This window comes from Amborella trichopoda, chromosome 6, assembly GCF_054954075.1.
Source record: "Amborella trichopoda isolate Santa Cruz 75 chromosome 6, AtrichopodaSantaCruz75HAP2 v2.0, whole genome shotgun sequence".
Lineage (NCBI taxonomy): Eukaryota > Viridiplantae > Streptophyta > Magnoliopsida > Amborellales > Amborellaceae > Amborella > Amborella trichopoda.
The window spans coordinates 35,958,164-35,976,957 of NC_142341.1; the positions used below are offsets into that span (position 1 = coordinate 35,958,164).

Consider the following 18,794-nt stretch of genomic DNA (forward strand, 5'->3'; position numbering starts at 1 on the left):
CGTTAACCCCTCCCCCCCTCTTCTTGTTATCAAACGCTTTTAAATGGATTCTCTTGAACTTCAAGGCTAAGGTGCACGAAAAGCCGGTATTACAGGCGGCTCGTGCAAGATACGACCTTGTGGCCCAATTCTTGCTCGGGATGTAATTTGACGGGACTCTTTCTCTATCAACTTTTCAACACGTTTGCACCGAAACCAAGGCAAGGAACCGAGTTCTTTGCCCCCATGTTTTAGTATAAATATAAGCATACCTATCATTTTCGTGGTGGAGATGGGTTGGGAAGGAGAGTGGAGTGAGTTATAATGGTTCATAAAGAAGTGCCAATATGAATAGGTTGCGAGTGGTTTAGCGTGAGCATCTATTTTCCCTGAGCTCCCTCTTTCTCTCATAAGCAGGCTAGGGCTTTATGAGGGGCCTTGTTGATCCGTGCGAGTTGTAGCACAGGCGTCCCCATAGGCTGCAACTTTATTCAAGGGAACAATACAGTGGGGAAAAAATGAGATCCGACTTTTCCTGGTTTTACTATGCCCAAACTAAAGAAAGCTATATTATGAGAGAAAGTTAGAGACTTTCCCCTATTTTCTCTATTATCAAGCTCATCTAAATCTCTCATGTTTTTCCCTTTTACCCTCTTTACTCTCATATGTCTTGTACCTTTGCATTATCCCCCACTTGGAGAATCATACTCCTCAGGGTATGTTCTATTTAGATTTTTACCATATTTCCATTTTTTTGTATTTAAATTTGCAATAGTTATATTTATTTCTTGTCGAAAGGTGTTTTTTATTTATAAAAAAACATTTATATAAGGTGAGTCCCTAAATAATCAAATTAAGCCGCACCTCAAAAATTCACTAGAAGAGGTTGTTTCAATGCTGAAAAGTCCTCAATTCGATCATCTTGACTTCAAAACGTATGGACATAAGAAAAATTGGATTACAAGTCCTGGAAATAGTGCATCTCTTGATGTATTATCTAGACCATGAATTTTCAAGATCTTCAAGTGTTCATAGATCTGCTCGATTTACACTTTTTTGAATTTTTAAATTTTATAATTATTTTCAAGCCATTATAAAGATTCCTGATACTGAAACAACATATATTGGCATTATTTGAAGATGAGCTTTACTTTGACTGTTTAGGGCCTTATTCTTATACAAACCACACCCTTTATATATTCCATTATGTATGAAATATTACATTTTATTACATTTGAATCTAACAAAATGTACAAAATTGCATTTCTTATTCTATTTGAATGTAAGTTTGCTAACTGTGTTTGTTTAGTTTTTTATTTAGTTTATAAGTTTCATATTTGTTACTTGTAGAAGAGGGAATTTTTGTAGACTGCATTAATTATGAGATAGTACTATATTTCATTTTGTTCTAGATATTTTGATTCATATTTGATGATTTGTATATAAATTTATCTAGTGTTCATGTAGTTTGTGTATTACAAGTTATGAGTATTGATGATTTGTGTATTGATATATTTTGTATCGACGTATTTGTTAATTTGTCCCTATGAGCAATTTGTTCCTATGAGATGTTGTTCACCTATCTTGTCGCAAGATTTAGTGGCTATTTCATATGTAAATGTAAATTGTCATTGGAGTAGCTAAAGGCACATTAAGATGTTGCCACCAATGAGTTTGACCATTATATTTTACGGAAAAAAATCACCAAACATGTGTTTGCTTGAAGTGAAAGACCATAGGGATGTACCATACATGTTGTGAGTGGCTCCCGATGTTGTCATGTTTGTTGGAAACAATATATTGAATCTAGCCACTGGGGAAAAATATCCAATTTCGACTGATGCTGGTACATCCACAAGTGAAGCGATTGAATTTAATGCTTACATTCGTTTTTTCTGCGTTAGAGATTATGAATTATTCCTCTCTATTTTGCACAAGTATTCTGAGAACTATTTTTTCATTCCATATTCCATTCTAAAATCAATGATATGCCTTTCCCAGACTTAATCGTTACACAAAATAGACATCAAACTTGAGTAGTTCCTGACCCATGCTGATTTACTAAATAATAAAACCGAATAGAAGTTCCTAATTTTGTATACAATAACAAAACCGAAGAAAAGTTCCTAACCCTATGCTGCTTTACGTCTTGACCTATATATTTTTTTACCTAGATCTACCAATTTCAATCCCACAACAATATCTAAAAATACGGATTAAAAGGTCGTATTAAGATATTTATTGAATCACATGGAAAAGGAGAAAACAACTGGGTTCGGTACGGACATTAATTACCCTTTAAAATATATAAGAATACGGATAAAAAGGTCGTACTGAAATATTTAATGGATACGTACGCAAAACGAAGAAAATGCCCAAACTCGAGGGCCAAATGTACTCTCTCCCTCTCTCTCTCTCAAGCCTTCAAACTGGCATTCAAAGTAACCAAAGTTGAAATGGGACTGTGATCGAGAGAGTTATCGTATAATACTTGCAACGAAGGAAAGGTAACATACTTACCAAACCCTTGTAATTTGTCGATCACCAGATATTCCTCTTTCAGAGCACCGGTGGCGAAAGAGCCAAGAGTAGGAGCCGGAGATCAGCTGAATTTCAGTGGTTAGACGCTGAGCATGGAGAGTGGTGATAGGGAAATAGCAGATTAGGGCATGAGACCGCCATCAACATTCCCGAAGACAAAGAGCAACCGTTCCTTAGGTTTGGTTCTGATGATAAATTAAGATTAGCAAGTGCAGAGCTCAAGGCTCCCTCAAATTGGTCCGTGGATCCTAAAATTCGGAGGCGAAACCCTCTTGGGTATGAGCCTCAGGTAGTCTGGCTCGGTCTTTTCCATGACGGAGCCAAACGAGAGAGATGCCGACTCCTAAAGGAACTTGCCATGCGCGTCGTAATGACGAGGAGCGGCAAGTCAAAAGAGTGGATGCGTGAACCATTGTTATAAGGAAATGCTAAGATGCAGTTACCGGATACGATCGTACTTCAGACATGAAGAAGTTGGAGGCAATGAAGGAACAGATTGTGGAGGCGATGGTGATGGACAGACTGTTCGTGTTGGAGGTGATGTACACGGCGATCCTGACGACGTTCCAGGTCGACGTATTGCAGTATCCAAGCAAGAAATTGGGGTACTCAAGCGATCACTCTGTGTTTGGGATGAGAGAGTATGCGACGGATCTCCCCAAGGTAATGATGGATATAACCAGATCCCCATGCAGCTCTTGGAGGCTCTCAGGTCTCCTCAGTGGTATCCAAGTAAGGTAAGTTTTTCCGAGCTGCTATTCCTTTTCCTCAATCGCATATTTTATGTGGAAAACATACAGGAAAAGTTTCATGACATACACTTCCCGGAATGCCTCCATCTCCTTGACGCCCTGACCACCATGACTCTGCCTGTCCGACATCACACTCCCATCCTTGCTCCACTAATCAGACTTCTCTCCTTCTTCTACTCCCTCATGCTGGACCTATGCAGTGGCCTAAGGCAGCGGCCACAAGTTCTTGATCCTGATGTAGGCGTGCCAGATGCTTATCCTGTGGCCAACCTCCGTTCCAACTGCATCCCGAGTGCCTCAGCGTTGCAGAGAGCGGGGATCATCTCCTTCGAAGGGAACTGCACAGGCTCCCTCAGGATCGAGTTTTTTGCAGAGAGCGGGGATCATCTCCTACGAAGGAAGCTGCACAGGCTCCCTCAGGATCGAGTTTTTTGCAGAGAGCGGGGATCGTCTCCTACAAAGGGAGCTGCACAGGCTCCCTCAGGATCGAGTTTTTTTGGGAGCTGCACAGGCTCCCTCAGCTGTAATGGTACTCTCATCATTCCATGCATGCGCCTCAACAAGTTCGCCGTGGATTTGCTGCTCAACATGCTTGAGTGCGGGAGTAGCATGCCTTGGTTATGCTTAACAACAGCATCTTATGTGATGGTGATGCGAGACCTGGTCCGTGAGCCGAACGATGTGCCGGTGTTGTGCTCGGCGGGGATCCTCGAAAATGATTTGAGCAGCAACGCTGATGCCTCGGTCCTCTTTACGCAGGTTTTCTACTCAGGGATTGCCTCCCGCTGGTGGCCACCATTCCCGTTGGTAAGCTATGAGTCCATCCGGCTTCAGGTGAACAGCCGCAAGCAGCCTGTGATGGCCAGGTTGTTTATGACCTTCTCCATCCTTGTCATAGGCCTCTCCATTATCCAGACTCTCTACACAGTGCTTTAGTTTCACAAGGGGTAATTGTAGTCATTGTACTCTATATTTTCTTTCTTAAACTATTACTGTATTATTATACGGTTTTAACCAGTCAACCACCCGTTTCAATTGGCCGGCCGAAGAATACACTATGCAAAAACAAACTAAGAAGGAAAGTTACACCCTCACTCAAAAGCGAGTTTACTCCTTCGGTCAAAATATGGGGTTGGTATGATTTTTATTTTTAAGAGTGATTTAGGTACGGACCTAAAATTATGAGCAAAATACAAATATTTTATTTATAGGGAGAAATTACGAAGAATATCGGTCGTCTCGATTTTATTTTCAAAGTTGCTTTTAGGCTAACTTGAATTTATTTATTTACTTATTTTTATTTTTTTTATTTTTTTATTTTTGCGATCAATGATCAACCTTCAATTTTAATTGAGAAAGCAAGTTTAGGTCGAGCCACACCAATAGAATTGATCACAAACTCAAAGCCTAAGTAAATTCCCTTAACAGTCTAATATGAGAGAGATGGATTCTCTTTTTGCTAAACCCTAAAATCCTTAATCATAAATCCATAGTTGAGAGATAGAAAAGAGAAGAACTCCATAATCTAAAGCCTTAGGTTCTTTCATAATATCAGAGAGAGATTAAAGATGAGAAAGTGGGACGTCTCTTTTTTTTTTTTTTTTTTGGCTTTCATGAGAGATAAACTTTTCTTAAGAGAGAGAAATTCTAAATGGGATATGAGAGAGAAATATGGAATTAGGTACAAGAGATAAGATGTAAAGATTTTTAGATAGAGACAATCCCTTTTTGTAGGCTTTGAACAATATTAGGGTTTCTTAAGGTTTTTCTTGGCTTGTCTCTTTTTGTGAGATTAAATATGAACTATTGATATTGGGTGACTTATGGGGTGAGAGATTTTAGACATCCATTCCATAGATGGGCTATCAACATTATCGAAGTTGCGTGAACGATTATCCCTATTTTTTAAACTATTTTCCCATCAATAGAAATTAAATAAATGAAATCTAATCAAAATATAGCGCATACCATAAAATAACGCAGGTCTACTCAATCTTTCTACCAAATCTTTTAAATATATATCAAGTCAATATCTTCTGACCATATGGCCACATGCCATATCAACACAAACATAGAAAATAGAATAAGGATGGGGCGTGACACCCAAGGGAGGCACTCATGGGCCCCACCTTATTGAAATATGGTGGGCCTATGTGCACAATAGGCCCTCATGATATATATTTAAAATTAATAAAAAAAATTTTAGAATATTATTTGAATATTTAAATTATTGTAAAATCAATATCTTTAATTTTATAAATCCAAAAATTATAAATAAAATATCCAGAGGTTCATAAAAATACAAATAATAATTCTAAAATAATTTTCATCATAAAACAAGCACAATTAAATAAATTTGATGGGTAAAAGATCCATATGGTTTAGGAATTAAATCAACAATTATGGGGCACTCCACCTGCAACTGTGAACTACAGACCATACTTATTTTATCAAACCAACCCAGTATTTCTCATAACCCACAGTCCAAGCAGTGGCTCATTAGCGGGTCACCAAAGTCTGGCCGATGAACCAAAAGATCGCAATCCTAGTTTGTGATTTCAGGTCCTCCCAATAGACGAGTCAATGTCACCTAGATCTGATGCGACCACAGCTCCCATGGTGCATAAGGGGTATCTCTCGTAGATACATACGCTTCACCCTGAAAGGTGACTGACTTGCTTTTCCGAACGATCTATTAATATACATGACGTGTAATGGCACATAAACACAACATCTCACACTTAGCTTTTAAAGGCCTTACATTCTCTCTTCTTCACTTTTTTTCATCATCATCTCTCTCTCCCAATTACAATTCTCTCTCAAGCATTTTTCACTTATTATCGCTCAATACATTAATCGTGGATTTCTCCATCAATCTTTTCACAAAAGGATTTATAAAGACAACGTTGTTTTCTCTTTGTTGTTCGAATCATATCCCAAAAGTGATCATAGCCCATCTTTCACATCGCATCGTGAATCATGGACCTGTTGTCGTAGAAAGCCATCACGTACCCTCATCGCATGGGGTCGTATGTTCATAGGCTCAAAAGAGTTCTTCAAATAATTTGCTCCCTTTTGTAGCCATACAACCAGTACCATACATCTAGGTTCCTTGGGTGAGCAATATTATAGTCTGTTGTTTCATCTGGCATGTCAAATACTAGCAAGTGTTCCCACTAAAATATTTAGTTTATTTGGATCTCGATCTTTCTTAATCCACCTCATTCTTCAAGTGATAGAAACATGATTTCATATGCTTGGAGTTCTTATGGAATTGTGACTCCTTTGACATGCATATCATCGTCGCGTGTCACAAAATATCCTTACCACCTCACAACACATGGGGTCAAAGTCAATTCGATTAAGAAATTTCTCAATTCATACGGCCTCCTTGGCCCCCAAACAGCACGCCACGTACTCTGCCTTCCTAGTGGATAATTCCACCACATTCTGTTTCTTTGATTTCCAAGAATATGTACCCCTTTCAAGCATGAACACATATCTAGATGTAGACTTTGCATCATCTAGATCCGTAAGATAGTTTGCACCTTTATATCTAAATACCCAAGCAGCTAAAAGAAACATGGGACTGTAGCAGCTCCTACTCAATTATTGAACATACAACATATACATTCTCAACATTCTTATACATATAACATGAGGTAGCATAACAAGTCTTATGCAATATGTAATTCTATACCCGTTAGTTTCACAATATCAAAAACCTTCATAAACCACAAAGGTTCAACCACACTAGTCATCTTAGTAGTAAATCCATACAAATCAAGTTATCTAATCAACACAACATATGTCATGGAAGCCTAGTATGATGACCTTCCTTCAACATTCCCAATGGTTTAAGATCTTAGGTAATCGAGGATTTTAAATAACTATAAACATGGGTCAAGGCATATGGGCATTTAGAAACTAGTGCATGACAGTTTCTCCAATTTTTTATAAATACCGTCAAGACGTAATGTTTTTCTCTGTAATAAAAAATATTGACTTGGTATATATATATATGCATTCACAAGCAATAGTTATATAATAGTATAACAGTTTAAAATGATTTTCATAAGGACTTAGTGGATCTGGAACGACTATGTGGCTTTCTCAAAACCATATTCATAGACTTAGGTTTTTCTCAAATCATCCAATTTTAATTTTAAAATACAAGCTTTGCCTTCATAAATCATTTTACCATTTTCACTTTTAATTTCCTACCAAGTCAAGTTCATGGATACAAAAACAAATCATAAATATCATCTTATAATTTTATCCAAAATAAAACATGACTAAATAATGTCTATTAAAGCCTTAACAAAATATTTCCTTTTTGGCAAATATAAAGACTTTATCAAGAGATCATCATCACATACAACACATCATATTATAAACATTATTGGGAGGATGATCACTAAGACCAAGTCAAGTTCATAGATGCAAAAACAAATCATAAATATCATCTTATAATTTTATCCAAAATAAAACATGACTAAATAATGTCTATTAAAGCCTTAACAAAATATTTCCTTTTTGGCAAATATAAAGACTTTATCAAGAGATCATCATCACATACAACACATCATATTATAAACATTATTGGGAGGATGATCACTAAGACCAAGTTCCATCGGATGATCACACCCATCTTTCGTGTTTCATCCTTAGGGCTCAACGCCCTTGATCAAATCACATCTCCATGTGTATTACTACCTTAAGTAGTTTATACTCTAGCACAATGAGGCACTAAAACACAAGGTATTCAAAAATTGGCTCTTTCAAATTTGTTAGCACCTATCACTTAATATCCATACACTCCATATATATTCATAAAGCAATTAGCCGAAATATAACCAAAGCATATAAAATAAAAGTATTGAATCATCTTTATCTATATGACCTTACCATTAAATGCATGGTAGATTTCATACCTCAAAACCATGTAGTGTGGTACCTGGGCTTTATTGATTAATTGTTTTTATGTGTTTGACAAGCTTTTGTGATCTTGGAAGAGCACGCAACTGATGGATAATTTTGGTCATCGGTTTCATATGTCATGAAGTGTCCATCTTTTTGGCACTTAGATTTTCCCATCTCACACCATGAAGAAATAATCTTCTTTATCCTATGATTTCAAATATCACAATTTTGATTCTCCCATTAATCTTTAGCGTTTCTATTCTACCACCAAGCCTCTCTATATATCCCTTCATTTCGAAAAAACCAAGATATTTTTTATAGGTATTGTGTTTCTTCTTCTTTTTGCTATTCTCAAATATAATATTCATATAGAGTGTTTTATTTTGCCAACTCTGTATTACATCTCTCTGAAGTTGTACTATAATAAATCATACTCATGGCACACTATAAAATATCTTAAAATGAGTCTTAAAAAGGTCTCCATATTTAGGAATCCAAAGATGTGCCTTAACATGTCATATCTTTTAATTTACTGCAGCATAGAACATGAGTATCCCACAATAAAAGTATGATATCTCTCAACTTATAAAGTGTTTCTCTCTGAATCCTTTTGAGTACTGAAATAGACTAAAAAAATATAAAATAGTGCTCAGTTCTATCCCTAAATCACACTATGAGTGAGTCTACCTTTCAGTGACTTTTATATCATAATGCAATTTTTTCAACACAAAATCAAGTTGAGCATCGCTCAATAAAAAAATTGTTTTTCTCAAGCCTCAGAGAATTTCTTCTTGAAATATCGTGTATTGAAAACTAGACTCAAAACCAAATCAGTGGTGTGAATCCCAAATAATACATTTCTTCCGAGAAATAAATAACGTGATATACACATCACAAAATAAATCATATTGTCGAATTCTAAGATAAACACTATCTAATAAAATTGTACTTTCTTTCTACCCCCATAGAGTTTTCCTTAGAAACAAATTTTGTTTAAAAGTAGACACATAATGGTAGCACATATATTTCCACAAACCTCATATCAGTCTGTTAAGTAGGCTTGATAAATATAGTTATTCATGTCTCAATGAAGAACATACCAAATTACAGAAAATTTAGGATAACCTTTCTTCAATTCAAAATTTTTATTTCTCTCTTCCCGTCAATATTTCTCTCTTAAATAAATTTTATTAGAAACTAGACTCAAAATGAAAGTCTAAAAACTTAGTGTGATCCATAAAACATTATGTTAAGAATAGAAATAAAATCATGACTTCTAAGTCATGGAAATAGTTTTCTTTGTAGAAAACAGCACTTGTGTACCCTTCAATAAATTGATCATATCTTTCAAACCATAAGTAATTTCTGGATGAAACCTTTTTTGCTTGAAAAGTAGACTCAATTTTGTAACTCATACTAAAATTTCAGCAAGAAATAAACTCATATGTTTCATGGGAAAAATCACGGAACTCAATGGACAGTTCTTTGATTTTGCAGGGTCAGAATTGACACCCTTCATTGATGATTCCATAACTCTTAATTCCCTTATGATCTCTTATTGAAATTTTGCAAGTAGATCCTAATCTCAAATACACACAATATCACTTAACTATGAAATAGAAAATACATCATTATCTTCTTCATATCACTGATTCAAAATTGCCCAGAATACCCATTATGCAGAGTGCCTTTTCGATGTTTGAATATTCCAATAATTCTCAATCAAGGGTGTATTACTTGACCACAATGGTCATTAGTTTTCTTATATCTCATTCTCAAGCTGGATATAGACTCAATAAAGAGAAAAGACAATTAATGACATCAAGTATCAATAGCTTTTATACCAATAAAAAAAGACTAATGCGATCTTGCTAGGGAATATATTTTTTTTCTTTCCTCTTTTCACCCATTTTCTTTTCTTTTTCTTTTCTTTTGGCAAATATCACTTACAAGTAGTCTTATTACAATAATTCTTGCTTCAAAAAAAATAAAACTAACAAAACCAAAATCTTAAAAACCTTGATGTCATTAAACCAATTTTTTTTAAACAAAAAAAATATCCATAATTCTTATGCTTGAGAATATAAAGACAATGTAATTAAATATGATAAGAAACAAAAAGAGAGTGTCAGAGATTGCCTCAACCGGGCTTATTAGACCCCACACCGAGTCACCACCATCCGATGGTATGGGATCAATGATCAACCTTCAATCTCAAACAAGAAAGCAAGTTTAGGCTAAGCCACACCAATAGAACATGAATCCCTTTGATCACAAACTCAAACCCTAGGTGAATTCCCTTAACAACCTAGTTTGAGAGAGATAGATTCTCTTTTTGCTAAACCTTAAAATCCTTAGCCATAAATCTATAGTTGAGAGATATGAGAGAGAAGAACTCCATAACCTAGACCTTTAGGATCTTTTACTATATGGGAGAGAGAGATCAAAGATGAGAGAGTGAGACGTGCCCCCGTTTTTTTTTAGATTTCATGAGAGAGAGAAACTTTTCTTAAGAGAGAGAGAATTCTAAGTGGGATATGAGAGAGAAATATGGAATTAGGTACAAGAGATAAGGTTTAGAGAGTTTTGGGTAGAGACAATCCCTTTTTATAGGATTTGAAAAATATTAGGGTTTGAGTGACTTGTGGGGTGAGAGATTTAAGTTATTAATTCCATAGATAGGTCATCAATATTATGGAAGGTGCATGAACCATTATCCCCTTTTTCCTAAATCATTTTCCCATCAATAGAAATTAAATAACTCAAATCTAATTAAAATATAGCGTATACCATAAGTTAGCACAAGTCTACTCAGTCTTTCTACAAAATTTTTCAAAGATATATCAATTTAATATCTTCCAACCATATGGCCATATGATATATCACCACAAAAATAAAAAAGAGAATAAGGGTAGGGTGTGCTACCCAAGGGAGGCACTCATGGGCCGCACCTTCCAGAAATATGATGGGCTTATGTACACAATGGGCCCCCATGATATTTTTATATATTTAAAATTAACAAAAAAGATTTTAGAATTTTATTTGAATATTTAAACTATTGTAAAATCAATATCTTTAATTTTATAAATCTAAAAATTATAAATAAAATATCCCGGGGTTCATAGAAATTTAAATAATAATTCTAAAATAATTTTCATAATAAAACAAACACAATTAAATTAATTTGATGCGAAAATGATCCATATGATTTAGGAATTAAATCAATAATCATGGGGCACTCCACCTTCAACTGTGAACTACAGACCACACTTGTTTTATCAGACTGACCCAGTGTTTTCAATGACCCACAATCCAAGCAGGGGCTCATTAGCGAGTCACTATAGTCTGGCCGATGAGCTAAAGGGTCGCAATTCCAGTTTGTGGATTCAGGTCCTCACCTAGACCTGATGCAACCAGAGCTCCTATGGTGCATAGAGGTATCTCTCGCACATGCATGCACTTCACCCTGAAATATGGCTAACGTCGAACAATCTATCAATATGCATGCCATGTGATGACACATGGATGAGGCTTTGGTACCCGTCTTTGTAGGCCACCATCACACGCAAGGGTCACACAGTCCCTCGGCTCACTTATCCGAGCATATGCTCTGACCTCATCAAGGGATGACCCATTAGATTCTTTCTCGGTTTGTTCTCTATGCCTAGGTAACATGGATTTTTTCCAACCGACTGGCCTAGATCGTCAAGCACAGTTCGGTATCAGCAAATATCGTTTGCTTTGTATGGTCCACGAGGGAATACACTCCCACTGAGTTCATGTTCCACTATATTATTTCATTTTATAAGCACTCATAAGGCTTTTAAAGGCCACATAAACCCAATATGCCCTACTAACGAAAAAAAACTAAATAAAAGAAATAAAAATTCTGATTGACTGAGGGACAATTTTGTAAAAAACAAAAAGGAAAAAAAAAAAAAAACAAAAAGAAGAAGAAGAAGAAGAAAGGTTGACCGACCTTCTTTGTAATTTTCACATTTAAGTGGAGCATTTCGTATTTTACTTAAAACTTTAAGTTCTGTATGTAAATTACTCTTTTTTTTTTAATATGAGTTTTTGGGAACTATTAAAGAATGGGAAAAGTTTATATAAGGTTGCAACCTTAAAATGTAGAATCACAGATGCACCTCAAAAATCTATCGAAAATGTTGTTTTAATGTTGAAAAAACCCTCTAATCGATCATCTCGACATCGAGATGCATGAATATGAAAAAAAACGTTTTTGAGTCTCGAAAATAGTGCATCTTGCAACACATTATCTAGACCATCCATTTTCAAAATTTTCATATATTTATAAATCTACTTGATTTTAGCCATTTTTGGAATTTAAAATTTTCTAATTAGGTATGAAAATAGATTTTAAGATAATTATAAATATTTTTTACAATAAAATTACATGTTATAATAAAATTTTAAGGTGCTCCTTAATTGGATTGTTTAAGGTTGCAACCTTATAGAACCTCACCCTTTAAGAATTAGTTGATGATTATTTTAAAAATATTTAAAATTTGACTTTTTTATACCTTAGATCTCACAATCCAAAGTTTGGATGGTCTCTTCTTGATCTTGAGATATTATTTTTTCCAAGGTACAATTACATTTATCTTAGTTGAGGTTAGTCTATGGGCTGAAGAAATTAATCTAAAAAAATTGGTGTGCTTAAATTTTTCTAGGTGAAGTTTTACCCCACGAGTAGATAGACATTTTACTCCCCTAATAGTAGAATATCTTTTGACTTCTTACCTATTTATATACCATCTAAAGAAGATCTATGTTTCTCCTACCATCCAGCATAGAAGATCTATGTTTCTCCTACCATCCAGCAATCCAATTTTTATCAAGAGAGTCACTCACTGTTTGATCATAGAAAGCTTGCCCATTGATCTAGACTATATTATTAAGCAAGAGTTAAGGGGTGGACCCGTATCAAAGGAATAAGAAGGGACCCTATATGGATAAAGATTGTGGGGTACGTGCCTTTCAAAGTAGACATACCTAAAAATAATGTAGCCCTAAAATTTAAGGGCAAGTTTTCTATTCTTTCTCTACAGCATAAAACTTATATAATTCCCCTTATCCAACCCTCCATTATGAATGGAGGGCTAAGACTACCCCAATCACAATGTCACGTGTCTACACTATTTTATTTTTATTTTTTTTCTATAAACTATTTTGATACCAAACGTTGGACATCCAATCCTCTATTAAACTTGCACTAGAAAAAAATATAAAGCAAATATTTCCAATAAAATAAAATGACCAAAATAACCCTGAAAACTCCAATGGGTATTTTGGTCATTATATTTTATTGAAAAATTATTTTTAATATTTTTATAGGTGCTCTCATATAAGAAAACAACACATACCAAATTTCATATTCATACAATTTTTATCAAAAAACTAAAAATGAAATACTTTGAGACGTCGAATCTAGGATCAAACGGTGAGTGGCTCTCTTGATCAAAATTGGATGGCTGAATGGTATGGGAAGCATAGATCTTCTATGCTATATGGGAAGTATAGAATCCTTTCCCAAATTTTAATATATAGAGGAGAGAGAGAAGAGAGTGCTTCTCCTAATTCATGTAGAGTGACAAGTGACAGGTATGAATAGTGCTACCGACAAAATAGTGTTGTTGCTACAGTGACTCTACTACAGTGACTCTGCTACAGTGTTTCTGCTCAATTTGTGTCATAATTGAGAGGATAACCGTCAGAATCATAGCTTGGTGAAGAAGGAATGGACAGGCTATGAGAGGGTCCAATGTAACTATCATCACTGGAACTATCATGGGTGGTTCTGCAGGAGGGGGATGATCAGCAAGCCATACGTGTAATTGATGTAATAATGTCGTTGCTCTGAGTGTTTCATTAGTCCATACTGTGTTTCCTGTATACACATCCAAGGGAATCCATTCTGGCTGGATTCTATTAATATAGCACATGAGAATTTTCAATTCTTTCCATAATTCTGTTTGAAATAGCCAGTGATTCAGGAGATTAGAATCATACCATCCAATGGTTTGGATTATAGGATATTGGGTGAAATAGGTACAATCAGGGTATATTTGAGGTCTAAGGTCTTGATGGAAAGCAATAATGATGTAGGGTCTGTGAGGATAACCAAAGGATTCAATCTATTGATTATAATGGTAATGTTCTATAAGAAACTTATAGAAATTGAATGCTCTAGGATTGGGGTGGATGTAGTTGTTCCATTGTAGGAAATGACAATGTTTGAGATAGGACAATAATTTTCTTACATGGAAATTAAAACACATATGATGGTTTTGGGTAAGGTACCAGAGGAAACAAATAGCTTCTTTTGACATATTATAGTAATGTCTGGTTTGAAAGAGGGATAAAAATTGATAAGTAGGATTGCATCGAATTCCTTGAAAACAATCTCCACGATTTCTGATCAATATTTCATGCATCTTTTGTTGTATATTCTCTTTTCTGGAGTCCATAGTTTTTCTGAGACTGATGTCGTAAATTTCATCAAGAACTTCATTTGTTTCTTCTTCAAGTCTGATTGTTGCTCCTATGAAGGGAACAATAGCAAGACTGGTTTCTTCAGAAAATTTTCTTCTTGAAAACATATTAGCCAAAATATTGTTTTTTCCAGATTCCATTGAGAAAACCAATTTGACCATCTGAGTAATTGAGGATTCGGAAGAGTCTTATTTTTTAATTTTAGCATATTTGGAAGAGCAGATAAATCCATTTCAACAAGGAAAGTATGTCTTATCAAGTGAAATTGGAATTTTTCAATTTCTCTTTTAACTGCAAGGATTTCTTTGAACATTGAATGGTAATGGAGGTCAGAGTCTTTGAACTTTCCGCTCTTGTATCCACATATCATTCTGGTTTTGTCCTTTTCTTCAAGTAGGATACATGCCCAAAATTCATCATAAGCATCAGTTTGTAAAATTCTTTTTCCTGAAGAGGGAATTTTTAGAGAAGGTAAATCTTAAGATAATCGTTTAAGCTCTTGAACACACTCAGTCTGTTTTCTTGTCCATGGAGGTGCTTTTTTCTTTAGTAATAGATGAAGAGGACTAGTGAACAAGGAAAGTTTAGGAATAAAGGGGACATATAATTTACAATTCCTAAAAATTGTTGGATTTGTTTTACAGAGGATAAAGTATCAAGAAATTCTAAAAGATGTTTGGCTATATGAGGCTGGAGTTTTTACATTCCATTTTGGAGATGCATATCAAGGAAGTCTACTTCTGTAGTAGCAAAGACACATTTCTTTTCAAAAAGCATAATACCATATTTACAACATATGGAGTAGAATTTATCTAACAAAAGGATGTGACTGTCTAGATCAGGGGAAAAGAGGAGTATATCATCTATATATATCAGTGCTTGTATTGAGATTAGTTCAAAAATAGTAGTTAAAACTTTTTGAAAATATGTGAGTGCATTTTTTAAACCAAAGGAACCGTCCATTGAAAATGGTAATTTGGTAAACAGAGAGTTGTTTTAGGACGGTCATCAGGGTGAATTCCTATTTGCCAGAATCCTGATTTCAATCAAATTTGGAAAATATATGAGCATGAGAGATTTGAGAAAACAAGGCAATCTGATTAGGTAATGGGAATTTAGCATCAAAGAGAAAAGTATTTAAAAGGCTAATAATTGATGACTAACTTTAGTTTTTCTCGAATTTGTTCAGCTCTTTTATTTACATTAAAAGCTTCACATGCCCAAGGAGAATTGGCTGGCTCAATTAATTGTTCCTTTATCAGATTATGTATTTCTAGCTTAGCTTGTTCCATCAAATCTGGATTTAAACTTCTGTGGAAAGCCTTTGTGGGATTTATGTCTTCATTTCTCTTGAAAGGTAACTTGACATAGAAATTCTGGTTTCTCCATAAAGGGTTAGTACACTTTTTAAGGAATTCAGAATAGGAATTTGCACAACAGTTTGATATAATTTTTTGTTTCACTGTTTCTAAGGTGTATGGGTGATCTATACTGGCTATCCATGGTAAGGTGAGGTTTCTAAAGTGTAATCCTCTGGAGGCCCATTGAAGTTTTACTTGATGTAAAACATCAAATCCAAGTAAAAGGTATTTGTTGGGTAAATAGGATCCTAAAAGTTTATGCTGGATGACTACTTTAAGGAATAGTTTTATCAAAACGAGTTTGCTAATTTGGGTTATTGAGATTTTTTCACCGTTTGCGGCTCTAAAGGTTTGGTTACATGTTTCCCAAAACTGTTTTGGTAGCAAATCAGGTTTTAAAATACTGGCAGTTGCTCCTGTATCAAAAAATGCTGGGATGGTTAAAGGTTTGGAATAGTATTCTTGGAGTATCTGAACAAGGGCTATTGGGGTAGGCTGGTAGGGTAGGCTATTTATTTCTGAAATTTCATCCCTTGGAGACAATATCTCTGGAACAAGCTCGTTGCTTATCTCATTCAGCTCAAAATCTTCAAAATAACAGATGGATATCAAAGTTTCTGGACTTTGTTCATCATCCAATGAAAACACAGATTCTAAATCATGATCAATTTCTTCATCTAAAACCTATGCTAAAAGATGTATAATCTTTTTTTTCTTTTTCTGGTTTGGACAATCTTTTGCAAAATGGCCTTTCTTTCCACAAACATAGCATCTATCTCCTTTGTATTGTCTCTTTCGTCGAAATCTCGATCTTCTGAGAAATTTGAATCTTTTGAATTTCTTTTTTTTTCTCTTTTGATCAAACTTCTTTTTTCTTTTTCCTGACGGTGGATATGAACACTGTTTTCCTGCAGCACATTTAATCTTGAGATATGGTTTATCACAAGATTTTCCTAATAAATGCTTATTTTTTTCCATTTGTTTCACAAATTCAACTTGATTGCAGAGTCTTTCTAAAGCATGGAGAACAAACTGGTATAATTCACCAAAAGTGGTATTTTGAATAGTAAGTCCTTGGTTTTCCATTGTTTTTGTTGCTTCTTTACCAAGAGTAGGGGGTATGGATTCAAGATAAAATTGTTTCAAATTTATATCATCCCTTCTATTTTATGATATCTTTTGTTCATCTCAATAAAATGCTTTTCAAGATCTTGTCTCTTGAATGAACAACACTTAAGCTGGAAAAATTCTTCTCGGGCAGCAATTTGTTCATGCTTAATTGGGCCTGAGAATTCAACAACTAAATAATTAAGAAATTCAACAATGGACTGACTATTTCTCAATTGTGTTTGTCTGTATTCTCTGAGGCTTGTATACCAATCAAAAAGGAATCCTCTTAGCCTTACAATGACTTTAGAAATTGTACTAGCTAGTGTATTTGCAAGATTAAGCATCTCTGAATGCATCCATCCTTGGATCTCTCTGAATCTGTCATTCCATTTTGCTGGTAGGATGTCTTCAATAGTAAATCCTTTAGATGAATCTCCATAGGTAGGCATAGGTTGTGGTTCTTGGTGGTCTGGAGGTCTAAATTCTTAATCTATTTTAGGGTCTGGTTGTTGTGGTTGTTCAGGGGAGTTCATCATTAATAAGGATTCTAGGTCAGAGGAAATGGAGGAAGATTTTTTATCAAATGTTTCAGAGGTATCAGTCATGTTTTTACAGGATTGGGTTTCAGTTTGGAGGTTCAGTTCAGGTTGTTTGGTTAGGGTTTTGAGGAATGAACTTTTATAGGAAATGGACTCAGAATAAGAAAGTGTTTGAGTTGGGACAGAGGAGACAATAACATCTGGTTCATGGTCAGGTGTCAGGATCATCTGAGTTTCATTTTTAGGTACTTGTGGGCTAGATTGGGTTTGAATTGGAATAGGTGGTGTGGTAAAAGAAGGCTGTGGTATTGGGGTTTGTGAAGAACTTGAGACTGAAATCTGTTGTTTTTTTCTCAATTGGGGAAAGAACATTTCTTTAAGAAATCTTCTTTCATTTTCAAAGGAAGTTAAAGCTCTAAAACCAAAATGTTTTGGAGGAATTGAACCTGTAGGTGGGTAAAGGGTTCTGGTAAGTGAGAAAGGGTCTGGACTTCTTAAAGTAGGATAAGTTTGAATATATTGGTTTGCAAGCAAGGGTTGGATTTGTGAATGATATTGTGGTTGAGAGTATTGAGATTTCATCTAAAGATCTGTTTCAAGACTCTGTAATTGCTTTTCCAAAAAAGCTTTTTCTTTGCCTTTCTGATTCAGTAAATAAGATTGCTCATGGATATCTTTGATTGTATACAAGATCTGCATCAATTCTTCATGCAAAGATTGAATATTTTCTTTCAACTGACTAATTATGCCAACTAATCCCTGTAACTGTGAATTCATCACATTTTGCTTTTTGTCAATCCTGAGTAATGCTAAATTTTGTGATTTAGCATTATCAGCTTGCCAATTGAGGCTTGCTTCTGCTGGAGATATGGTTTTTAACAATTCAGTAGAATCTCTAACATTGGGATTTTTTATCTTCCATACATGTTATTCATTTTCTTGAATTTTTTTATAATCATGTAATGGAGGAAAATTAGAGACATAACTTGGACTTTGACGGTCAAAGGCTAAGCATTCTGGAATTTGATTTATTCTTTCAGATCTTTCATCTGAGTCATCCCATCCTGTAGGGA

At 34.9% G+C, this 18,794-nt stretch overlaps 1 protein-coding gene across 3 annotated transcripts; it reads left to right on the top strand.

Annotated features, from left to right (window-relative positions):
* The first annotated feature begins 2,197 nt into the window (after positions 1 to 2,197).
* Positions 2,198 to 4,307, top strand: LOC110007332 (uncharacterized). 3 transcript variants are annotated; one of them, XM_088868904.1, is made up of 2 exons: positions 2,198 to 3,257; positions 3,321 to 4,307. In XM_088868904.1, the coding sequence occupies exons 1-2, from the start codon at positions 2,946 to 2,948 to the stop codon at positions 4,206 to 4,208; spliced, it is 1,200 nt and encodes a 399-aa protein (XP_088725030.1). In that variant the 5' UTR covers positions 2,198 to 2,945; the 3' UTR covers positions 4,209 to 4,307. The 3 variants fall into 3 exon arrangements, with proteins under 3 accessions (XP_088725030.1, XP_088725031.1, XP_020523325.1); XM_088868905.1 differs by having other exon boundaries at positions 3,431 to 4,307; XM_020667666.2 differs by having other exon boundaries at positions 3,473 to 4,307.
* Positions 4,308 to 18,794: the final 14,487 nt, after the last annotated feature.